General features: G+C 37.4%; 1 protein-coding gene across 4 annotated transcripts in view; it reads right to left on the bottom strand.

The window, feature by feature from the left end:
• The window catches only part of KLHL32 (kelch like family member 32), a 125642-nt gene that overhangs the window by 44226 nt on the left and 54791 nt on the right, over positions 1-26625 (bottom strand). For all 4 annotated transcript variants that reach the window (XR_003397966.1, XM_026844360.1, XM_026844359.1 and 1 more), the window contains one exon: positions 18485-18583. Coding sequence is in view for 3 of the 4 variants with exons in the window: in XM_026844360.1 (XP_026700161.1) it covers positions 18485-18583 (99 nt within the window). In the remaining variant the exon portion in view is untranslated. The remainder of the gene's footprint in view (positions 1-18484; positions 18584-26625) is intronic.

Raw genomic sequence — 26625 nt, 5'->3', positions numbered from 1 at the left:
CAACAGGGTCTTGACCCTACGTCCTCTAGGTTCTCTGCTATGTTAAATACCATGAAACAGCTACACCATTCAGAAAAGAACCTTGACATAAATCACAGCAAAGACAGACTCTAAATAGATAAGGGATAGTAACAGAATGAAAAATTGTAGTGACAAAAAAACACTTATCTGACAACAAAGGGGATCAACACAACTTTAAGAGAAAAAAAAAATCTGGTTCTGTTGGTTCTAGATCTTCCTTTCTATATCAAAGGTTCTAGTTTCTGCAAAACCTCATACATGTACCCAAGAACTAACAGATGCTGCACATACTCAACAGCACAGTGACATACATATTTCATACTAAGCATAAGCAAAAATATTCTGAAAACTCTATTTTAGATCTTATTTGGAATTTGCCTCCACTAAACACCAAAGCCATCCATGCTGAAGCCTGGTCACAGTGGAACAGCTGGGTCAGAATTTTATCATGTATAAAACTGTGTTTACATTTCTTACAAGATCAGTGCAGACTGTAGATGTATTTATAGACATGGCAAAAGATGACTTTTTAAATGACTCCAAAAAATTAATTTTTCTAGTAGATCACTGCTTTCTCAACATTTTCTGTAATTCTTGCTTTTGTTTCCTCTTTTAAACATGAAAAGTTATTTTGAATCCTTGTTATTTCAAAGTAGGTCTGGGTCTAAGTACAAAAGCAGCAATATCAAAACATTTCAGCCTTATTATTTTCTCTCTACCCTACGAGAATTAATTTCCCTTCTCACAGTGTTCCCCTATATCTACTTAGTTTTCAGTTTCAATCCCACTGGCTGGTGCTAGCAAGCACCCTTGTTGAAGGCATGGAGGAGGCCTGTGACCTTCACACACACAGTGGAAAGACATGGCATTCTCAGATTGCTCGTGATGAAACATATGCGTGGCCTTCAAAAAAAAAATGAAACATGCCATGTGCAGGTACTCAAAAGTACCTCTGAAAAAGTAAACATTTTCTAGAATCTCAGATAGCTTAATCTAAGTTATTAAATAATACAAATATTTTCAAATGGCAATCCAGTTAAATATTTTAAGTGATCCTGATCATACATACCAATTATATATTGCATACCTGATAAAGTGTATGAAACATTAAGACTCCACAGTTAAAGCTACCATTGGAACAACTACAGGTAAGGTTCTGCAGAGTTTTCAATAGTCTTCCTTTGCTAAACAGATGATGTGGGAAATATTTATTTTTATTTTTTTTTTAACTGCATCTGGCACAGAATCTCCCCACATGAAAAGCTTCACATCTCACCTGGCTTCACATATTTCCAGATATTCCTGGCAAGATAACTGTAGCAATCATTATTATTTAACAAATAAAAATGCAGGGATGAACTGGAACATAGAGATCATCTAACCCTTCACCTAGCTCCTCTTATCCCATTTCGGACAGTAGAAATCCAAAGGGAGGATTTAGTCAGATTTATCAATGTTTACAGTTTTTGCCAATTATGGGACCCCGCCTTTTCTTCAAATATGTTATGAGGAATGACATTATCCTGAATTCTTTACTCCAGCAGAAACCACAGAATATTGGTACATAGTCTTTGCAAGATGTTTTACTACTTCATATTTTTGCTAACTCCTCAGAGTTACTACAGTGCTTGAGGAAAGCTGAAAACGACTTGGCTAATCCATCAACTACCAGTAAACTTTTATGGTAAATGTTCACTTTGTTGTAGTTGCTAATATTGTCAAATCCAGAAAGAGAGAGCTTTGTCCTTTAGAAACCCAAAGTTCCCAGAAGTAGCAGTTAAAACAATAATTACCATCAACAAGAAAAATAGGACCGTACAATACTATTGCTTCCAATTCTTTTGCAGACTCTATTAACAGTTTAAGGCCATGAGAATACTGGAGTGGAAGCCTATTCCTCTACTATACTGGACAAGCTCATCAAATCATCTCCATCATAAATCAAGAAAGATCCATCCCAAAACTTGCTGTGTTCTTGCTCGCAATTACTACTATGAGAAGGTTCCACTGATTTTGAAAATCCATCTCCTAATCTCCAGCTTAATTTACTCAGACCGTTTATATGCATTTGTTCCTGTGCCAACATTATCTTTTAGTTTTAGCAGCACTCTGCCTCTCCCTCTGTTCCCCCCTCTCCCAGTATTTATTTCCTATATTTACAGAAAGCAATAGTATTCCTCCTCAGTCCTCATTTTGCTAGACTAAACAAGCCAAGCTCTTTTAATCTCCTCGCGTAAAACAGGTCTTCCAGATCATCTTAGCTGCCCTTTTCTACACCTCTCCCAGTTTGACTGCATTTATCTTCTGCATGGGCAAACTCATGATTTTTCAGCAGTATCTTGCACACCAGCATTAATACTTCCTTATAGTTTTACAAATTACCTTGCATGAAATATCCTAGATTCAAACTGCCTTTTTCTTGATGGCATCACATTAGTAGCTCAAAGCCATCATATGATTGAATACATGAAAATTCTCTGTAAACTTGGTCCTCAAGTGAGACACAGTAACAGCCCTTCCATCTGCCAGGCAGGACAAGAATAATATGACATGTTACAAATGGGAATTGAGTAGGATGCAGCAGATTCTACTGAGGATGCTCAGAAATTATTTTCCAGTTGCTTATTTAATTTCCTTCTATATTTGAGTAATGAATCTTGTAATTGTTCTGGTACATAACAGTTACTTTTTGGGGGAAAAATTATTCTAATAATTTTCTTAAGATTTCTTTCAAAAGTAGGCAAGGAAATCCCCTTAATATTCTGAAAAACAATGACAGTTTTAAATCAACTTTCAAACTTCCAAACGTAGTGAAAAGACAAATAGAAAATACGTTTCTAATACATGGTACATTAAAGTATCATTTTTATTTTTAATTGCCATCTCTATTACCAGCACCAAGGAGAGGGGGAAGGAAAAAAAGTCAACATTATCTCTATATCTACTATAGTTCTGTTCATAGAGGCACCTGAGAGTTTTCTTTTCCTATGCCTTTTTTTTTAATAACTTACTATTTTGCCAATATTTAACACTTGAAAGCTGAAGTTTTCCAACCATAAGATGAATCTCTTGAAAAACTCTTGAAGACATCTCAAAAATGATATTACACATTACTAAGAATGAGACTGACAGGAAAAGACCACTGATCTTCCACATTAAAAATATTCAGAATTGAAATAGCTCAGAGGAGTTGCCTTCACTCTGAAAAATTTCTGTTGACCCCTCCTCATCAGCCTCTAGAAAAATAAATAGTTTTTATATGCTCAGTAATGACTTCTTTGAACTTTGCAGCTGAAAATCTCATCCCATTCTAGTTGCACTGACCATAATCTATTCCACAGCTATAGCAAGATCCTGTCTGCATCATTGTCCACTATGGGCCAAATCACAATGGCAAAACCTGAAGGCTGAAAGTCCATTTCTATTGCACTGCTTAGGATCCATTTTGGAGCACCAGCAGGTCTGAGAAAGACACTACCATTTACAAATGCAGAAGCATGAAAAAAACCTCAGACCAAAGAACAAGAGAGCAGGTCCAGACAAGAAGCCCAGAGACAACAAGGGGCAAACAGTACTGGACTCTAGCAGGAGAGTTAGAATCATAATCCAGAAGACGTGGCTTCTGAAGGAGGCTGGGTGATAGTTCCTCCAACTGCTCTGCATAAATATAAATGAGTAACAAAGATGGATAATAGCATGAAAGTCACTAACTAAAAAAGGAAGTCAACACTCATGAGGTTGTGCTAAAAAACAAACAGCATATTCCAAAATTATCAATACACCAAAGTTAACACTCTAGGTATAAATAAGAACAGGGGAGGTGTTCATGTGCAAAGAATATATAATATGATTCAAACAACTCTGTTTCAGAATCTTTTTATGACATTTTATTTCTGGAACATTTCAATGATGTATACGTGTGCTCTGTAATAAACCCAGCGAGGGACCACTTTTCTTAAAAACCTGTTTCTGCTTCAGAATCCCAGGCAACAGCCTGTCACCAGGCTGTTAAGGATTACAAAGCTAATAAACACTCCTAAAAATGGAGACTTAGAAAAGTGTAACTTTTCTTAGAAAAGTGTAGTGAGCTGGACATCTAATATCACTAGAGAATGAAACACTGTCTAAAATGTATGGAATGACACGTTAATTAACACAGACAAATTCAAATCTCAGAAATATTTGCTAAACAACAACCCAAAGCAACAAAACTTTCTCAGAATTTTAAGGGAGCATGTGACATATCTACAGAAAGGCTGAATCTGCTGCAGGATAACTCTCAATACTGAGTACCATTTTGATAGACAAAGTGGAATTGGTCACCAATTATAAATCAGTAGTTCCTAATGTATTGTAAGAATCACATCACCCCAGCTATCTACTAACATTTGACTTGTATGAAAGGAATAAGGCATCAGTATCGGAACGTATTTTTTGGAAATGTCAAAAGAGCTCATTTTCCCAAGTTAACAAGAAATATTGGCACAATAAAATGGAATAAAATTTAACACAAGGAGTATTAGAGAAAGTTGAGCATTATAGTGTTTCATAAATTTCATATATTCATACTTTCAGTGGGATGCATCTCAGATCAAAGATTTGTTCAATGACAATCTCAAAATAGAAGTTATTAATAGTAAGTTATAAAGCAGTGTAACTTTTTCCAGCAAAGTCCACAAGGAATTGATCCTTGGTCCAATACTGTTAACAGTTTAATTGAACTAGAGAATGACAAGTTTTGCCCATAGAGTTTGCAGAAGCATGCAAAAGCAGTGGTGTAACAAATTATCAGAATGACAGAATATGTCTGACTTTCCTGGCAAAGTGATCACATTAAAAAAAAAATATTTAAAAAGTATCTGAGAACCAATAACATAGCTGATACAGAAAAATATACCAGGCTCTTCTTGGAACAACACTTACAGGCTATCAGGAGGCACTACGAAGGAGTCATAAATAGCAACATCAGTTCTCAGAACAGTGCTGTGGCAAAAAAAAAGAGGCTCATGTCATAAAATGCACACCAAGTACTGTCCAATAAAAGAAACAAATCCTCTTGCTGCTTCAACATTGCATATTTAAGGCTACTGCTCAAATATTGGTCCCAGTTCTGAAGTCCACACTTTAAGGATATGAAAATACTATAGGCTGGAAAACCAACCTTGCAAGATTTAAGGTGCTCTACTTCATTTTTTAAAGAAAGACTCCTGGATGATTTGATCTCGAGCAAAGATATTTATAAAACGGAGAGAATACATGAAAGAAAAAAGTTCTGAATAAATTTTCAGAAAATAGTCTCTGCCTCACAAATGTAGGATCAGTTACCCTGGCCCCTGGACTAGGAAGTACAGGACTGTTTGCATTGCCTTGGTGGGATTAAGAACATTCTGCAACTCTGCATTAAGAAAATGACTGCAATAAAACAAGATTTTTGCCAATTGTCTGTACAGGTAAAGAAGGAAATATTTGCAAATCTGACCTCTAAGGGTTTATGGTTTCACATTCCTCTGAAGAGCAAGAGACTTCTTGTAGTTGCAGGAAGATATAAGGGTACTCAGGAGTTAAAAGAACCTAATTATGTCAATGATAAAAAGGCAACATTTTCATTTTATTTGGAAAACTGTTATTTGTTCAGATATCTCTATGCTCCTGCAATATCAGACCTCAGCCCAAAAAATCACTAAGAAATTTTTTGCTCACAGCACTAAACCAAGGCAAATTCTCACTTTACAGAGAAAAAAGAAGCAGAATAATAATTTAAAATATTTCCCATAATGCAGAAGATTCAAAAGAACAGAACCTCAAATGCCTGGAACCCACTCCAGTGGTATAGTAATTAGATAATTCTTTTCTTGCCCACTCCACCTGCAACTTTAATATAATTTAAAGTTATTTAGACAGCTCAATATATCAGCAAAACGTCGGTAACATGTTTTTTGTATAAGCATTATATCTCAGTAAAATAAAATCCTCTACAACACTCTGTCCCTAAATTTATGCAGTGAAAAGAACATCTCTCTCCTATGACTAGGAGCTGTGCTGATCGTTCAGAACTGATTTCAGGAGGCAAACAGGATAAAAAGAGATAGTAGTAGTCCACATAGAGGAATAAAAGTAAAAGAATTAAAAAAATTCTGGAAGCACCAGAATTAAAAAAAGAAATAATTAGTATGTGTGAAGATTGAGGAGGATTTGCTTGCATTTTAAGCATTATTGACTAGGGATTCACTTATCACTCTCTTTGTCAGGAATTATTATAAATCTGACTCTCAAAGCCAGAACACCTAGGAAGGGCAAAGCCTAAATGTAAAAAATGGACCTTGATTCAATGTCCAGTTTGACATCTCCTACATCTGACCTTTAGTAGTGCCAAACAAGTCATAAGTCCTCCCAAAACAACCACATGTGAATGCTCACACTGCTGAAGGTGCTAAGCATCAGGAAGGCATGAGCCTTCAAAGACCATGCTGACTTTTGTTCATTTAGTTTCTACCAGTTCTTACCAAGAATAAAAAACAATTCCCCCCATCTCGAATCTCAAACAGATAATAGTCAGAAGTCCATGCATTACCACCAAGGCTTTTTTCCATATAAATACAAAAGAGGAAGAAAATTTAACCAATGCACCATATTTAAGACATGCAACCAAATGACTAAATTCTCACTGGCCTCAAGATTTCTATTTGAAAACACCATCTTTAAAAGCAAAATACATAATTGTAGGCCAAATTTCTAAGGTTTCACAGCTACATATGCTTGCCAGTATCTCCAAATCCTTAAGTACATGAAGGGCCCCTCTTCTGCATCTCCCTTTAAACACAGTCAGAATGAAGTGAAGCCAGACACCCTTTAGAAAAAATTAGAAGGGCATTTAGAGGAGAGAATTAGCTCAGTTACTTCAAAAAGAATGTATTTCTGCAGCTAATCTAACAACAGTCACTGGTTTTAAAACTGAACTATAGCTTACTGAAAAAGTTTTTAGTCAACGATTATTCCATGCAATGTTACTGCGATGGTTTGACCTTGGCTAAATGGCAGGTATCCACCAAGTCACTCTATCACTCCCCCCCACCTTTTCCCCTTGTTTTCTCAACAGGGCAAAGAGGGGAAGGAAGATAAACAAACCCTTGTGGGTAAAACAAAACCAGTTTTAATTTAAGCAAAATGAAGCAAAGGTCTGCACACAGAAGCAAAAGCAAACAGATTTATTCTCTACTTCGCATGGACAGGAGGTGATGTCGGGCCTTCTCAGGATCAGGGCTCCCATACATAGTGGTTGCCTCGGAGGACCAAGGGTGACCCCACCCCCTTCCTCCTTTCTCCCAGTTTTATACTAAACAGTTGTCATATGGTCTGGAATATCCCTTTGTTCGGTTCAGGTCAGCTGTCCTGGCTGTGTCCCCTCCCAAGATCTTGTCCACCCCATCCCACTGGGGGAAATGTTGGAAAGAGCCTCGGTGCTGTGTAAGCCCTGCTCAGCAGCAGCCACAACACCAGGGTGCTGTCAACACCCTGCCAGCTCCCAGCATAAAACACAGCTCCAGGAGGGCTGCTATAGGGGAAAACCAATTCCAGTTCAGCCAGACCCAAGTACAGTTATAAAAATTAGTCCAAATTTTAATAAGAAATGTTGCTCAAACTTCCAAATTTCAAAGATTTCAACCACACCTAAAAGCAAAACGCTAAAACAGCTTATCAAAGGTTATGTATACCTAATGTTGTTTGTTTCTCACCCCACTCCCCCCAAAAATATCCACACCACATACTGATCATTTTAGCTACTTGCCTTATTCTTTTTCAAGAAGTTCCGTTAATCTGTTCAATTTTTGGTCCAGGGCTAAATGGTGGTATAAGAGTCCAGAATTTGATTAGAACTTTTTGCCGATTGTGTATAATACACATGCAAGTTAAGACTCACAACAGTATCTTACTTAAGTAGTCAAATACTTTAAATTATTTAGTTACAGTAAAAGTTCGATATCAGTCTCTGGGGGTCCTTGACATCACCATTGTATACATATACTCCCTGCATAGTTCAGTTCCCCATTAAGACAGTAATGCTGCAAATATGAGTAAAAATATTGCGAGGCAGACAAAACCAAAATACAAGTCTATATAAACACTGATTTAGGACCCAGCATACAACATTGGGCCTGTCCCCCTAGCTCTCTCCATGTCCACAACGTGTCATTTCAAGTCAGTGGGAATTCCAATCCCAATGTGTTTTAGGACTGAACACATTTAGGGTACCTGAGGTTGCTACAATACTTTCCCCATGATAAACAGGTGTGGATAGATGCTATGGAAATTCAAGGTCTTTTGCATATATAATTAAAACAGATGTGGCTTATAGTAAACAAGGAGAAAACACTGAAACAGAATTTAGACAAAACCTCATTTTAATGGTTTTGCAAACTTTCACAACAAAGGTCAAAGTGTTTATGAGGCAAGTCCAGCCAATATATTACCACCCCTCTAATCCAGAGGACACAACACTTCCTACAAAAAGTTACTGTAGAAACGATGCCATGTGTTACCAGCTCAGTTCCCACTGAACAGCAGATAAAAGTTCTCATTTAAGATCCAATGCCACCTATTCAGCTAGATACACTCTGTGGTAGAAATCGCAAAATCTGTAAGACTGTTGAAACAGATGGGAAATTTAGCAACAACTTCCTCCAAATTAATAAACAGATGTTTAGAATAGATTACACAGGAAAGCAAGTGAATAAAGTTACAAACATTTTTCAGTTTGGAGTAGCATACTTGCAGGACATTATTAACGGTCAATAAAGTTATTGATACCACTAATCTTTAGGTTTGAATCTTTAATTTTTAGAATTAGTAAGATGAATGAGGACAATTTATAACTTTCAAAGCTCTGATTACATATCAGCTGAAGATTCATTAAAACAATATGTATACATTCAGAGTCATTCTGGGTTCAAGGCCTACTCAATACCCTGGACAGAAATGGAGTTTTTGTTTTAAATAGAATTAGTCTATATCACAATTCTCATGCAAGATACTGGTTCCCTCTCAAAATCTGCTCTGATGCTGTTGTGCAAACAGAACATATAAATGATGGAATGTGCTAAAATGCTGTTTGATTTACCGCTGCTAAGAGATCTACTGGAAAACATCAACAGCCTTACACGGAACTTGTTTCCTACTTTTTGCTTCCCTACAATCTGAAATGGTTCGGTGACAATTTTTTCTCTATTAAGTACTGAAATAGTATTTATTTAACAGTAGTTAAACTAGATGATAATTTGGGGTACTTCTGTTTCTGAAACTACTTATGTATACTTCAGGCTTAAGTAATTTTCATTCCAAATCTTCTCAACTAGCACAACACACTAGTTGAGTGTGTTGTGAATGGTTCAGAGCTCAGATAGATGTATCACACAGTAATGATTAAGTCACCAGAAAAACATATTATATAATGGGGCAGGGAGATAGATTCATATCAAGTTCAGACTTTTTATTTTTAATAAGAGATGGTCTGAAAAAAAGTCTAAAAAAGTCTAAAATGCAAATACTGCCAAATTGGGGGATGTATCAGCTTGGATCCTTACAACTTCAGTCCATCTCCACCATTAAGTAAACAAGGTTTTGAAAAGCCAGTCTCTCATATTAAACTGACTGTAAAATAAAATTTACAAGGTCTTTTCAATATGTTTTAAAGATGGAACAGTGATTCACAAGTGTCAAGTTGCCTCTCAAATTCCATCAAATAATACATTTTCTCAAGAAAGATTCTGCTCCTGTTTAACTTTTCAAACTTGAAATTGATCCCTGTGAAAATAATAATAGTGTGTTTAAAAATACCAAGTATAGAGGAGGTAAAAGATACTTACTTCATAATTAAGAAGGAAAAAAAAAAAAAAAATCAGTTCTATTTTGGCTAAGCCAGTACAGAGGAAAGAGAAGATGGACAATTAACTCTCTACCACAGTGATACTTCTGAGATAAAATCAGATTGTAACTCACTTCAGGCCCAATGTTCTCTTCAGGTTCATAGGTTTTAAATGATTTATAGTCACCCGTTTGTACTTAGCATTCTGACTTTTTCCATATTAGTAAATACTTTATAACCAAAGCATTTTCATGTATCAGAAATACCTTTGTTAAAATGGCTTAACACAACTCAAATTGCTTTAGATCAAAGCAAATTTGAATAAAATGTCCCTCTGCTTCTTTACAGGAGGTAAAAAAAGCACTGTATATCTGGTGCCTGTATTCCTGTTCCTTCACATTAGAGCTGTAAGTCTCCTCTTTCAGGTCACGTCTTCCACATAAAAGTGCTAAACTAATGCCGCTTAATGACAAATTAATGTCCATGAATAAAAAATACACCTCTAATAGCATAGAGTAATTTGCCATTACAATATCATCATTGGACATGCCCCTGGTTTAATACGATGTATTTAATTCATAACTTAATGAGTGATATATAAAAAGAGAGAGATGAACCCTGCAATTACATTTATGTGAGTCTGTCACCTTATTTGTAAAACCTTAGAGTCATTTACATTCAAATTAGAACAAATGAGTGATTTCACAAAGTGCAGTGATAAATGACCATTGCTGCACAAGACAGAACTGTATTTCCTGTGAAAACATTAACAGTTTCCTATTATTTGTTAAAAATTACAATGCATATTGCCCAGTGTTGTGTGAATAATGACTTTTTTACTGATTGGGTCAGAAGACTAATATGGAGTAAAAATAAATAATTTTTCTTTTCATTTTTTCTGATTTTAGCTTGAATTTATCTGCTCAAACTGTTACGGACTCACACTGCCACCTGCTGCCCACACCTGGGGTGGAAGGGCCCCGACTGCCTTATTTCAAGTTGTTCAGTTCAGCCATTCGGCCTTTCGGGTTTCATATCTTTCAATCAAACAAATTTTCGTGCCAGACTGCTAACTGGGAATGTCACCTAGGTCACCAGCAGGTAAGCGTAGCTGCAGTGCCCAATTGCAAATACTGCCATTTTGGGGGTTCATGCATCTGAGCTGCCTCAATTAGTAAGAAGAATTAAAAGCTAAAGACACTGGGGGGGCAGGAGGGATGAGAAGGACATAAAATTGTGATAAAACCAAAGAAGAATTTTAAACACTAAGTATTCTTGGATTTATCAGTCCCTGTTTACAGCTTTATAAAAGTACTAGAAAGTTTTGAGAAGGAGGACTCCTTCAGGGGCTGAGGGACAGGTAAGGAGGCCACGTTGGCTAGAAAGACAACGTGAGAAGGGCAGGGAGGGAAACAGCTTCTTCTTTCCTATTTAAAACACACACCAAAGCTGCTCTCCCTTTCTGACAGAAATTGCAAAGAGAAGGAAGACGTAGCAGTATCTGCCGCTTCCCAGCTTGTGACCTCTCCCGCAGCTCTGATGCAGAACATGGCAACGTGTATCCACACAACTAGCTAGACAGCTCAGGAGCTTTAATCTTGCCAACACTAGTAAACCTAGACAATCCAGCATGAGTTTTTTTGTTGGGTTGTTGTTTTTTGTTTGGTTGGGGTTTTTTTCTTTTTTACACATCCATCAGTAGTTCCAATTCAGCTTTGCCAGCTATTACTTCATTAGGAAAAGCAGAACACACACACAAAGACAGCAGGTTCCTGACCACAGTTGTACCACTGTAACAGTTAACACCCCAGGAGCAGAATATCCACTACATCGCAGCTAAATAGCAGCAATTGGATTGCAGTCAGAATGAGATTCAAAGTGACTGGGTATATCATTTTTACTTTCCCCACTGACACCAACTAAAAAAGGGAGAAAAACACCATCACTTTTTTTCCCCAAGTTCCATTTTAAGTTGAAATGCTTAGTAGTGCATTTACATTTCATATATATAAATCTGTATCTAACGTATCTGTATTTTAAAGAGAGGAGATACATTCCCAAAGTTATTTTTGACCTTTGTGCAAGAACTATCCTCATGACTGTCAATATCAAAATGATTCAACAGCTCAAAACATGCTCCTTCAAAAAACAGCAGGCTAGCAGAGCAACAACTGGTTGCATAACACTGAAAACCAGTGAAATGCAAGATGACATTATTTCTGTGTACTTTGTATTCTTGGGATGGGAAGGTCATTCTTTCCACCACAGGTTGGTTGATTCGAATTTGAGGGTGGTGGCCTTATAAAACAACACACTAATTCTGCGTCAGTGGGGGCTGGAGAGTGTGCATGCATGTACTCAGATTAAAAATTCACTATTAGTTAAAAAAAGGCAAGCCTTGGTTGCTAGATGACCTTTAGGGTGGTTTTTTTTTTTTTCCAATAGTTTAATTTGCTCTATATGAAAAACCCAGGAGCTAAAATCCCGACTGAGCTGGGGCTTCTTAAAATATAAAGGTGATGCTCTCAATCTCTGGTGTAAGAATTAATTCATCTCTGAAGGACTGTATCTTAGTGAAAGTTGGGATTGTGTTGTTGGCACTGTTCCAAATGGAGAAGTTGAGTTTAAGAAAAATAAATAGCATTGAAGCTCTGGCTGCACTGTGTATGTAAACCATGCACACTCTTTTTAATTCCACAAGATTCATTTGCAGCTTCTTTCTTTTAAAAATAGCAAGCTTTTCAATCTAGAAATACATTCAAATAGTTTAAAATTAGCAGAAGAAAAGATCCAGATAATTAGGTGTTCATACACCATGAAAATATTTTCTTTTATAAGCCTAGATTGACCATTACAGCAGAGGGTTAAAAATCAAATGCTTCTACACAAGAAAATTTGCCTGCTTCAATTATTACCAAAAATTACTCCAGGAGGTCTTATTTTATCATTTGTGAGTTGATTCATTTAATTTTTGCATTCCAGGCCTGACCCTGCTCTGTGTCTGCTTTTGTATACAAGAATCTAGAGCATACAGTACGGAGGCGGCTCCAAGAAAATTCCAATTGACTGCTGCTGTACAGAGCTTTTTTCAGGCTCTTTTTAATCACCTAAAAATGTTATTTTCAGCTTAAATTAGCCCTCTTTAAAGATACTACAGCAGACATCAGTAGCAAGTGGGCAGATATACCTCTGGCAGAGTTCTATCTGCTGTAATGAAGTTTCCAAAAGGTAATCTAGTACACTTATTTATCAGGGAACTTAATTCAGTTTAAAACTAACAGAAAAGTTGGCATCAGACTTTTAACTTCCCTTGACACAAAAACATTTATGATCCCAAGAACAATTTTTAACAGTCAGGGGAACTTTACAATCTGGATCACTGCTCATGCCTACTATACTTGCTGCTCCTAGCTACTGTGAGAATAGGAAATTATTTCCAGCATTGAGTACAGGGACAGTCAGCTAACATCACTTCTAATAAGGTTATATTGAAAATATGCAATTGTACAACCAATAAACACAACATAAATTATATCCCAGGCTCTGTCCAGTATGCAAACTTAATTTGTTCTTCACAAAATGTGCCCGATCTGGCAGCAGAAAGTTAAAGGGGTAAATGCCATGTCCTGTCTCTCAAAACCAAGAGCTTTGAACAGTTCTGCAGCTTCTAAACCTCTCATACCTCCATCCTACAACTGTGAATGTAACTCAGGAATATAAAGAATTCCACTGAAAACAATAATACTGGACTTTAGTAAATTAAAAAAAAAAAAATCACTTAGCTTTAAGATTTCAAATATGGACAGTCTTATGTCTCAGGTCCCTGAATGCCAGTAGAAATCAACCCTTGGTTTAAAAGCTAATTATTAAATTTATATCCACACAATATTGAGCTGATGTTGATCAGTAGAAGGAAATTCCATTAAAAACTTCTCAATAGCATGCCTTCCTCAAGACTCTTTGATTGCTGAAATAATTTCCAGTTTGGGTACTTAATATACAACAGTTGAGGAAAAAGACAAAACTTCTTACCTCTACTGTCAGTTATATTAACTCAGACGTATTTATGAAACAAACATCTCTAAATTCTGAATAAATCTTTTAACACATTTTTTCTGTTGCATAAGAATAAAGTCATCATGTACCCTTCAGAAAAACATTTACAAGCTTTAAAGTGCAAATCAGGTCATCACAAACACACTACCTAATACCACATTCTTTACAGCTCAAGTCCATTCTCAGATTTCCATCCCATTCAACGCCTTCAACTACCTTTCTCTTGCCTTCTCCAATGTCGTAGTAGGAGAGTTATGGTCCACGGGAACTTAAAGGCTAAAACTTCTAAAAGGGAAACAAGACAATCAGACAAGCCATTCCCTTTATATTTCAAAGTCTACCTGCAGCTCTCTGCCTCCTTTGAAAAAATCTCAGCCAAAACTGACAAATCAATCTGAGCTGGAAGAGAAACTCAGAAAACAAGAAAACTCTGCAGGCAAATGAAGTGTGTGTGAACACATACCTTAGTGCAATTCAAGATGCACAAAGCTGAAGTCTTCGGCTTAGCTTTCCCACACCTATGTGGCAGCAATACAGCTAAGAACAATCACATTGCCTTACCACTTGTTTAGGCTGAGATGGATGTATGAGATTTCAAGCATTGTTTCAATGTTTAAAGTACCCGAGAATTATGCAGATGACATGATCGGAGAGGTTCATGAATATGTATGTATCTTAAATAAAATACATCAGCATGCTTCCAAAAAGTCCCCCTCTATGAATGAGGCTAAAAACAAAACCCTGAAGGCTGGGGAGTAATCATAACCCAGATATGACACTGCTGAGGTGGGGGGAGAAGAGTGCACAATACAAAGCTGGAATTAAAAAACTAAAGTAAGGAAATGCTTGGGCATTTCTCTTGTTTGCAAGTAGAGAAAATATGATCTACAATGCTTTTAAAATAAAAATGAGTAAATTATCAATCGAAAAGAGAATGAGCTTTCCAAAGAGAAAATGGAATTAATTAGATGCTACAGAACATTTGATAATGTTAAGTTTTTAGATGATAAAACACATTTAGCAAACTTGCAGCACTGTCAGAAACCTCCATTGCATCATGCTACCATAAATGTCTTAGAGATGGATATTACCTAATTGGAAGTGGGGGGAAAGAATGTTTCTTTCCTTATCTTTCTGTCTTTTCTTTGATCAAAAACTCTTCATAAAAATGCCACAATCATGATACAAACAATTTCTTACAGAAATCTTTTCAAGATTTATCAACAAATTGAAGTTCTCTAAGTTGGTTGGTCTAGAAGAAAGAGGATCTGTCACAGTCAAAATAGCATCTTGTTTATTCCGAGACAACTGAGAATAAATTCCTTAAAGATCAGTGAATAGAAAAGTAAGTGTTGGCTGGAAATTAATCTGCCCTACTGCACTGCAAATCATCTTCAACAATTAGACCGTTCCTCAGTGAAGTAGATCAGTACAGTCTTCTTTGGAACCCACAGATTACAAATGTGTCTTGGAACAGGTATGTCTATGGGATACGCTATTTGCATTTGTAGAAAAAAAAATCCTTATTAAAATACATGGAATAATTACAGGCTCCAGATAAAAGTAACAAGAACAGATTAAACCCTCTTGAGCTCCAAAAAAACCTGACAAGCTGGAACATCGAAAGAAAGAGAAAAGCGGGAACAAGCTCTAACAATAAGAACAGCACTCTTATACAGGAAAAGCCTGGTCCAATCCAAACAATTAAAGACAACCCTAACAAGTTAAAACTCTGTCATCATTACACAACAATAATAAATGACAGCTAGATCCCACATACTATATTCCCTGAATTTATGCAAACCAAGCTAAGATCATGATGTCTGAACAGCTCAAAACAGCAAGAAAGAAATTCACTACAGTACTGTAGTACAGTAAATGAAGAACTGTACTACTGTAGTACAGTAAATGAAGAACTGTACTACTGTAGTACAGTAAATGAAGAACTGTACTACTGTAGTACAGTAAATGAAGAACTCCGCAGCACTCAGACTCATCAGAAAGAAATGGCAAGCATTATTCTCTTCCCAGCATCTGTATCATTGCATGCGGGGTGACAAGACACCCCACTTACCAACTGCAAGGATAAGTGGCTTTAAGGAAGCATTCAACTACTTCAATTTGATTTTTAGATGGTACTAAAATAAAGCAATAGATAGTTTTTAAAGTCACCCAATAGTATGTAGAACATAAACAGATACTTCATATACTTCAATTTGGATCGTGAAAGATATTGCAGTCTTTATGCACAGCACCCTGTTGACCCCTGCTAAAAAGGCTTATACAACTACTCAAGGTTGACTACTTGCATGTACTGCAACAGCAGAACAAGACTGGTAAATTCCTACCTGTGATGTATTCAGACTGCAAATCTGTCTACACGACTGCCTTAATGGGGTGAACCTGGCAAAAAATATACTGTAAAGAAAGTAAAATATAGTCTAGAGACTGACATGATATAAGGTACAATCATCCCACAGATGTCCACGTAGATTCAAAACCTTACAATGAGACCCTGATTCAAAAATACAGACCTACCACTGCTCTGTGTCTCCCAACACATATTCTCCTCTCCTTAATTTTCTACCCTTCATCCTCTACCTTATTCCCTACCTTCATCACTGTAAATATGGACATCGTGTCCCACTTCCTCTTCATTTTTGCACCAGTGTACCTCCAGTTACCCTACCTTGGCACACTACTCGGAGTAATAGAGCTCTTTCACATCATCTGCCTGAGTGCATATTGCCTGTCACCTCCAGAGAATTTTTATTGGTCTAGTAATTACAGAGTGATTTGGCAGTGATGTTTGTTCACTCTAGGGAGGGTTTGGTTTTTTTGGGGTGGGGTTTGACATGGCTTGGGGTTTTTTGTTTGGTTGCTTTGTTTTTTAATTCATTAGCAGTCTGTTCCTCAATATGTGACTATGGTTTGCACATCAAGGATGAGATCCAAACCACTGTTAGTTCTACAGGTGTTCTTCCACTACAGTGACCTCAGGATTAGAAGTATTAAGATGGTGCCAAGGGAAGAGCTACAAACAACAGAGACTACACAACACAGCTCCCGGAAGAAGTTAGCATAAGGACTTACACTGAGCATGTACCTAGTCCTTTCCTACAGCCCTCTCATGTCCCTACCTCACTAGCACTACAATACTCAGCTGCTTCCCTACTCTTTAATATTCCCCCTACCTTCTTTGCTGCAATGGTCTCTTTGGTTCAATTTCTGACAAAGACAGAGCACATAAGCAGCAGAGATATGCTTGCACTGACTGATTTGTTAGGGTGACATCAAATACACTGTATGGCTATCAATGTTAGACTTGTATCTTCTTTCTCATTACAAGTAACCCCTTCCCGTGCCTGTCTGACAACTGGTAGGTCAAAGGGGTTTGTGACTTACTTGGCATCTCACATTTCTTATTTCTCAAACCAACCATCTTCACCATTACATTCCAAGTCTATTTTCTCAGAAAAATCTCTCCATACATTTCTAAAAACTGATACAAATTGCAGTACTCTACCAGCTCCTTTAACTTTTTAATCAATTTATAACACACAAATTAATACCACCTTATTGTCTGAATATACATTTTAAACGCTTCCCTAAGGCTAACACTCAAGGAACAGATTCTTTCTCCATAAGACACAGACCCTTTAAGTATGTCCTGAAGATTTTAGCACAAGATCCTGCATGCCTATGGTACTCGGCAGCTCAGTGTGCTGCCAAGTACACTCAAACCATTCAAGGGCAGTTACGCTGTTAAAAGGCAAGTGCATACAGAGAGGACTGTGCCAACAAGCATTTCCATGCCCAACTGTTGCACAGATACAGCCAATGCACCCTACTTCAGAAACAATATTGAAAAATTACAACGAAAAGGAAACAGTTCTGTAGAATTGCTATTGCCATTTTTTTAATAAGCTTTTCAGAGATACACATCAAAGCTATGTTCTTTCTACCATGATGAGCCATCTCCTATACAAACCAAGCACAAAAATATATTTTACTGGATTCAGATTTTTTGCTTCATAATGACAGTCCTACTGCTGATAATATCAGCATTACAGGCGCGACGCCAGTTGAGAATAAGGTGTTATTATAAGTGTTCATAACAGCATAATGATGTATATTCCAGGGTAATACTAGCTCTCACTGAAGCATCGATATTCTGTTATGAACACTTATGCATCTGAATGCTTCACAATACTCATGATCACAACAGGGGAATATTTAACATTTGGTAAACTGATGCAGAAGAAAGCAAATTCTCTGGTAAGAGAGGGAATTCAACTCCCAAAGTGCTGACACTAATCAGTGGACCATCCTTGTTTTCAGGACTGAAATGGGCAAAATGGATGAGAGGAGCAAGCACCTATCACAAACTGATACTTAAATTACACACAGAATTCAGGTCTCCTGAAATCCATTTTTTTGCCATATAGGTTACACCAGGTATTGTATTAATACACTTCTACTGAAATTAGTCTTGAAACAATATGTTTTCAAATAGAAATGGCTGATAATCAGGCAGAGTAGCCTCACCTGAATGAGATAGTGAGAACATAAACTGAGAAGCTCCAGCAGCTGCAAATGACTCCCAGCTGCTAGTACATCTTGTACCACCCCTGGTTCCAAGAGGATCTGTAAAGAAGGAAACAGAAAGTTTGTCACGTAGAACTCATGAGTACTTGTAGAAAACACTACAGGCCTTTGTTGTTTCAGACATTTAAGTCAACATAAAGATCAGAAAAAGTACAATTAAGCACATAGAGAAGTCTTTGCAGGATGGGGACAGAGTTTTTAAAGTTCACCTGAATTGCCCAAAGGATTTTTAATCAGCTTGTCCTGTGAGAGTCCATAAGCCACATTACCCCCTAAATCCTTTAAAACTAAATGCATGTTATTCATTTAAAAAAGAAGACTTTTCAAAATAACAGAACCTTTTGTTATCCGTATACCTGTATGCTTCCATATACACTGATGAATGAAGCCAACAGAATTGACTCATGTCTCCACTATTACTATTATTCATGGTTGTAAAATATATACAGGCTAGGAACACCCTTCCCATTCTGCATGGTACCACTTTATAATTTTCCTAACCACTGTCTTCATTTTACAGAGCAAGGCTGTGAAGGCACACAGTGAGCATGCTGCTGGGGAAGTGCCAGAAAGGGCTTAGAAACCAAGACTGATTATTCTGTCAGTTGCTCACATAAAACTCCTACTCATTTCAATTAAAATCACACACAGGCAGCAGCCAGGATAATTGGGCCTGAGCTCCTAGCCTGATGTCTTGGGGTCAGCTTGTTAGAGCATCCCTTTCAGGACACAAAAAAGTCTTTGGGAACACAGACACTGGTCAACTTCTTATCAGCAATCACATTACAAATTATCCACACTAATATTACTTAAATATAAGTGGTGTGACATCCAACAAAAATCAGAAATGCATGAGAAAAAAATAATTTTTCAAAGATACTCAGTTTATTCAGTTTTATCCTTGTTGTATTTCCCTGGCAACTTTGGTTTCACACCACATGAGGTCAGTCTCTCACTACTCCACAGGGAAGTAAAGCTTTTTTCAGATCCTTTTTCTTCTGCCCACACAATTTAGTTTTATCTCACAGCATCCTTTATATGTCTCAAATGCAGTGGAATAAGGATAATGGCAAACAGAAGGAAAGACACTCATCTGCATCTTTTGCAGTTAAACTAGTTTTGAGGGAAATGAAAAAAACATGTATGCATTTCTTCAAGCAAAACCACAAATCATCTTCAACATAATGGATGTATTAAGAGAAGTAGAGAAGGGGATTGATCCTTTTTATATCAAGAAGTCATTTATATTGAGATCTGTCAGCATATGACATGCTTAAAGCTTGTGCAAATCACTATATATATCTATTCATACTAGGTTTTAAGTGAACATATATGTCATTTACATACAGTATAAAAGTTCTTTATCTAGCCAGAAAGACATGTAAGGATCTTAATGTAAATCAGTCAGGCTCAGCACAATCCAGGTTTTTGGCTGTTGTTGATGACATTGCTGTGCATGATGGAAAGACTTCAATCGAAAGTATTTCAGTTAGAAAATATCTCCAATAGGTTGTTTTGGGGTTTTTTTGTTTGTTTGTTTGGTTTTTTTTAAAAAAAAAAAAAAAAGAGCAGCACTGTCAAGTATTTTCAAGTGAAAACTCAAGGTCAGACTGACAAAACAAGCTGGTTTAGATCTTGCAGTGTTTGTTACTCAGACATCATTTACACTGAGGAAGTTGTTGTCTAATGTCATATTACTTACTAAGTGCCAGCCACCAGCTTAGCATTGTTAAAGACACAATATGAAGAGAACCAGAACCCTAAGTAGATTACTACCTTGTAGGTATAGACAAGCTATATTTAACTATGATAATATTAATGTATTTTAAAGCTACAGCAATCCATTTACAAATAATACTAGGAGCATTATGAGATGAGAAGTAGGACAAGAGGCAATGAGGGTGACTGGCCACTACCTAGAGGTGATTTGCACAAAATCAACAGCAAAAGCGCATTTCAAGGTGGCTGACATATTTAACATGTTTTTCCATTTCTTACAGCTTTCCCATACCATGTAAGAATTATTCTGTTCAGATAACACATTCACCATGATGTTTCCTAAGATAACTGAGAGAAGTTTATTTTGTCTATTCCCAAGAATTTGACTTAAATAGATCTGAATTTTTATTCAATACTCATTTGCATATAGGCAAAAATACTAATTCATGCTAAATGCTCACCATCAGAAAACTGCATGCTGGGGAAACCCACAAGATAAAGAAAGTAAATAAAGGAGGAAGAAAATATTGCAAGTCTTTCATCTACTAAAACTGGCATAATTTACAATTATTCCACACCTCCTAGATTCTATACGTTAATAGAATTACTTGATTTTTATTAATTACCAGCATAGCTGTTTATATGCTATATAGGCCATCCAGCTGAATCTTAACAGTAAATGCACATAAAAGCCAACATATGCACACCACAAGCACACACAGTGGCTGACTCTCCTGTTTATCTAACCTTCAAAACAATAGCTCAGAGGTCTTCCGAGTTACTCTTATTAAAAATTAAGGAGAGGAAAACAAAGATCTACTTTGGATTCACACCTTCAAAATTCATCACAATTTCCTAGTGTGAAAACTGAAGAGATAACCATTTTCCCTTCTCCATCCTCAACCCAAGGGTTATGAGGTATAATTATCAGGGCAGAAACTCGGAGTAATTTGGAATCATCAATGTAGACAAACTTTGCAATCTTCACCAGTGAAGGATGTGCCTTTGTATGGCACATGCCATTTTAAGACTGGTTTCTGTGTTATTTTTCTATTAATTAGCTGCAATTCAGATATTGCATCTGTCTGCATCTTGCAATCTGTCTTTTATTCAACTCTTATTTATAAGGGTTAAATTTCCATTATCTCTCAACTTTTCTCTGGCCCATGATGCTACCCAAGAAAATCAGCTTAACCACCTTATCCCTGTATACAAGGGGCAGATCTTGCAGATAGCCTGAATAACTTACTTTCCCAAGCCACTAGGTCTGATGTACTGCTCGCTTTCACGGGCTATATTTCTCCTCCCACACACAATGACTGTGTTTTTCAAAAAGGAATTTTGTTCTTCAAGATACCATTCTACCCTCCATCATCCCACAAATCCTTCAGAGAGCACACAATACATCAACTTCACTCCCTCTTGTGGGCAGATCTGTAGGCCAAGGAATAGAAAAGATGCAAAAATCTGGTGTTTCTTTGCAACAGAGTGCTGAGTTCACAAGATCCAGAGAGGCAGATTACAAAATTTCTTAGATTCACATTTCTTAGACTTACAATTTAAATCTATATGGAAATGCATCCATTTATGCTTCATTGATATATTAAGGAAAGCTGCTCTGCAAATCCAAGAATTAGAAACTTCTGTAAATTAAACTTGAGCTTCTGAAGCCCAATTCTGAGGCAGAAAAGGGAATCCTATAATCAGCCACATGTGGCCCTGAACACTGTGCTGTACATCTACCCTCTAGGCAACAGTTCTAAAACTGGAATGCATTCCCCCTTTCCCCAAGTTTTTCCTCTTCCTTTTCCAACTCACCCTGCATACCTGCAACACAGCACATCTTAGGGCTCTGGCTAAGCATGGAAAAGATTAACTGAGATCACACATCTTGCCTCTCTTTTCAGTCATTTTTCTTTGGGAGCCGCCTTGGCATCACAGACAAACCAGCTGTTATGATTTCTTGGGCTAAGAGCAGTATGTGAACTACCATCCTTTCTCAAGAACTACTCATGCCTCACCTCCACACTGTCCAGACTGAGAACATCCTCCTACTCTTTTAATGCCTCTCACTCCCCTACAACCAACAAACAAGAATAGGCCAAAGAGGTTTTTATCTGGAAAGTACGATTAGATCATTTAATCTATTCCCTGTATACTGCAAGGCATGATATTTCGTCCAGACAATTTTAAAGACACTAAACTGAAGCTACTTTATGCTCAATAAGGCTAAACTGCGTGCACAAAGATGGAAAAATTAAGAATACATTTCTATCACCTTCATTCCAGCTACTCATTTATATCCCTGTATTTCCTTCACATTTCCAAACAGCTGTTTGTGGAGTCATGGAATAAGTGAGATGGTGGGATGATTCACATAAAAATAAACTTGGATTAAGCTGTAACAATAAGGAAGTATGTAATGTCACATCAGAAAATTCTAGAAAGCAAACCATATAGAACTTAACACATAAAACAATAAAAAAAAGATTACTGCCAATCTGATACAAAAGAAAATTCCTTCTTGGCTTCACTTGCAGTGATCAGCATTTCAAATAAGACAGGCATCTAACAAAAGTACCACTTGTTTTTCCCCTCTGGAGACCATTCTGTGTGCTTCAGCGCAATCAAAAAACCTAACTTTTCTTTCAGAGCAATTTAGACTGCATTTCACTTGCAAGTAGTTAGCACTTCTTTCTGTCTCCATGTTCATTTGTGCTTCAGTCGAATCCTGAGCTCCTTACACATTGAGAGTGCTGCCTCAAAAAAGTGTGAGTGGGAGAAGAATGCTCTAGTCCCCTGCAGGGAACTGCCCAAAGGACCTTCATGTTTGATAGCGCTTATTACAAAATCCATATGTCTCATTAGCCAATACTAGAAGAAATCATGACCAGCATTTCTCTGACATATGTCATAATATTTTTCCAGAAAACTGAATGAAAATCTGTGTTAAATGCACAGCACATAAATCATAGAATCATAAAATATCTTGAGTTGGAAGGCACCCATAAGGATCATTGAGTACAACTCCTGGCTCCTTGCAGGACAACCTAAACTAAACCATGTGACTAAAAGCATCATTCAGACACTTCTTAAACTCTGACAGGCTTGGTGACATGACCACTTCCCTGAGGAGGTTGTTCCAGTGATAAACCCCATTCTCAGTGAAAAACCTTTTCCTAAAGTCCAGCCTGAACTTCCCCTGATGCAGCTTCAAACAATTATGAAATAATTACCATTATTATAAATAAATTATCATATAATTATATATAATAAATACATTATTATAGGTAAGACGCCGAGCAAATTCACTATCTTTTGGGAAGACATTTCGTTGCTTGGACTAATTTCAGCTCTAGAAAAGCTATCTTATCCATAGCTTGATACTTTGTGTTGGGTTTGTGTGTGTGGTAGGGTTTAGGTAGCAGTGGAGGCGGCTACAGTGATGGCCCCCTGTGAGAGGTTCCCTGGCTCCATGTCAGACCCACCTTTGGCCAAGCATGAGTCAGTTAGCCATGGTGGCTGCACCTCAGTGATAACATATTTAAGAAGGGGAACTTGCAGAGGAGGAGGAGGAGTGAGGAAAAGACCTATGGAAACACCAAGGTCAGCTGAAGAAAGGAGGAGGAGGGGAAGGTGTGCTAGAGCAGAAACACCCCTGCAGACCATGGGGAGAGGGCAGGCTGTGCCCCTGCAGCCCATGGAGGTCCACGGTGGAGCAGATGCCCACCTGCAGCCCATGGAGGACCCCAAGATGGAGCAGGTGGCTGCACCCAAAGGCAGCTGTGATGCTGAGGGGAGCTCATGCTGGAGCAGTCTGTTGCTGGAAGGACTGCAACCTGCCTCAGGGACCCACACTGGAGCAGTTCCTGAAGAGCTGAAGCCCTGGGGGGAGGACTCACGTGGGAGAAGTCCATGGAGGACTGTCTCCTGTCATTGAGGTACCCCACAATGAAGCAGGGGAAGAGTGTGAGGAGTCCTCCCCCTGAGGGGAAGGAGTGAGTGACTGTCTTTGTGGTGAACAGTTGCCCTCTGGGCTTAAACCACAACACAACTATCCAGAGCAAATAACATGAAACATTTAACTTTCTCTGCAATAAATAAACTAAGTGAATTAAGCTCTGTATTATTCTAAACCTTGTGGACCATTGTAAGGAACTGAAGGAAGAAATGCCTCAAACATTCATCAACACAGAAAACCTCAAGGACAAGCTGTCGCCTTTGGATTAGTCTATGGAATGTCACCCAAGAAAGCAGGAGTGTGTTCAAGGATGCACCCCCAACTCCCCTGCAGTTGCATTGACAAATTCCTTAGATAAATCTTAGAGGAGGAGACATGGACTGAGTGAAAACAGGTGTTTCCCATCAAGCAAAAGTACCACTAAGCATGATACTTTGTGGTTCAATTGTGCAAGCCAGACATGATGCTTGCCTCACAATGACATTGCACCTTCACCACTGAAGAGGTAACAAGAACTGATAAGAGGCAATCATTTCTGGGATGACTGATAAGATCTCTGGGAACAGAAGAAAAACCAAAACTGGCCAATAACCACGGGCTCAACTGTAACCCATGCTTCATCTTTTTCCTCATCTCTCATGGAAATGAGTTTGTGGAATACCTGCCCCTCCTCGTCTAGTATGCTAATCAGCTAATAAGATGAACTTAAAAGGAAACAGAAACTTTGCTGTGTCTGCACCCACCACCCAAGATTACCGGACTTGAGACAATGCTGGATCCAGGGGTGGTGATTTGGATTTCTTCGACTCTCTCTCCATTTTCTTTCCTTTCCTTTCTTACAGATTCATAAGAGATCACATTGCTTATTATCCTTTTCCAGGTTTAAATTGTTCTCTACCACAAGTAAAACATTTTAACCAGTCATTTGATGTCATTTCACCTTAATTTAACCCGAGCAGATCACAGAAGTTTTGTGACTCTCTGTGCTTCCAGTCCAGGTCATGACAGCCATCTGTAGCTGAACTGTGAACCTAACACCTAGTGCTAGGCATAGAAATAAGATTATTCTCCCGATAGGAGGATGTCCAGAACAAAGTAGCAAATTTGTATTTTCAGCTTTGAAACCGCATTGAAAAATGATATTAAGTATTTCCAGTAAGACATAGCCCTGCTGTTATCAGTTTTCTCCGACCTTGGCATGTTGTCCCTGGTAGAAAAGAACAGGGATAGTTGAAGTCACTTTTGCTGGGGACACCAGGCAGTTTAACTAAACCCTATGATTGATTTTAACCAAAAGGCAACCAGTGGAACTGCTACTCACAGGGCACAGGAGGTCACTTACCCAAGAAAATCAACCATCATAATACAGCTTTGCAATACACTTCATCCACAAGTGAGCTAGAAAGGATTAACAAAATAAGTGATGCTAAAATATTGATAGCTGCCTCCCCCCAGTCCTAATTGAAAATGGCAGGTAAAATACTGGTTGATCACTTTGAAAAGCTGTCACCATCAAATGAGGGGAGGATTTGATGGGAGATGAAAGCCAAGATTCTTAAAGGAATCAAAACAATTATCAAGAGAAATAGTTGTACTTAAAAATATTTATTTCCACTATTCTTTACTATCGGAGAAAACCTTTTACACTTTCATATTTTTGTTAAAGAAATAAGCAAGCTGAAAGAACAATTTCACAAAAGAGCTGTAAAATAGTACTTTAGCTAACCATAGGTTTGTGAGCATGAATTTGAAAAATTGCCAGGTGGTATTCCTACCAATTCCTGAAACCTATTTGGTAAAGTGATAATAGCTGTCACAGGATGGGAGTTTTTAAACTAACCAAGTACAAGGTAAAGTTAGTAAATAAAGGCAGTAGTTAAAGAGGACTCACACTGGTAATGCATTAAAGTAATACTGAGAGCAATCCAAATAAAAATATATCTGAAAATACCATGAAGTTCTAGATTTGTAACTGGAATATTATATTGATATTAACTTTATTAAAGACTGCTGCTATGTTAGCTCTTGTGAGTAAAAGAAAATCTGGTAAATATGCTAAGAAACAGAAAAGTTTTAAAGTCTATTTTCAAATCATTATAAATGCAACTTTGTATATGGCTTTCAAAAAAGGAAACATTTCAATATTCTATAGGCAATGTGCAAGGCTGTGTTAATCTTGGGCTAAGATACCACAAGACAAGTTACCCCAAAATCCACTTTTGGAGAAAGAGCTGAATATAAAACATCTCTTATATAAGGGCTGTCTCACTGATTCTTTTTTTTCACCTTTGGTAATTCAGAATAATGTTCTAACTTTAAGAAGACAATTTCTATTAATACAGAAGCAAAATATTATGGTTTAGGAAAATTAAAAAAAAAAAAAAAAAAAAAAAAAAAAAAA

Source organism: Athene cunicularia (assembly GCF_003259725.1).
Source record: "Athene cunicularia isolate RWA chromosome 3 unlocalized genomic scaffold, athCun1 chr3_part1, whole genome shotgun sequence".
NCBI classification, from domain to species: Eukaryota; Metazoa; Chordata; class Aves; order Strigiformes; family Strigidae; genus Athene; species Athene cunicularia.
The sequence above is the reverse complement of the archived record's forward strand: the minus strand, read 5'-3'. Positions and strand labels throughout refer to the sequence as shown.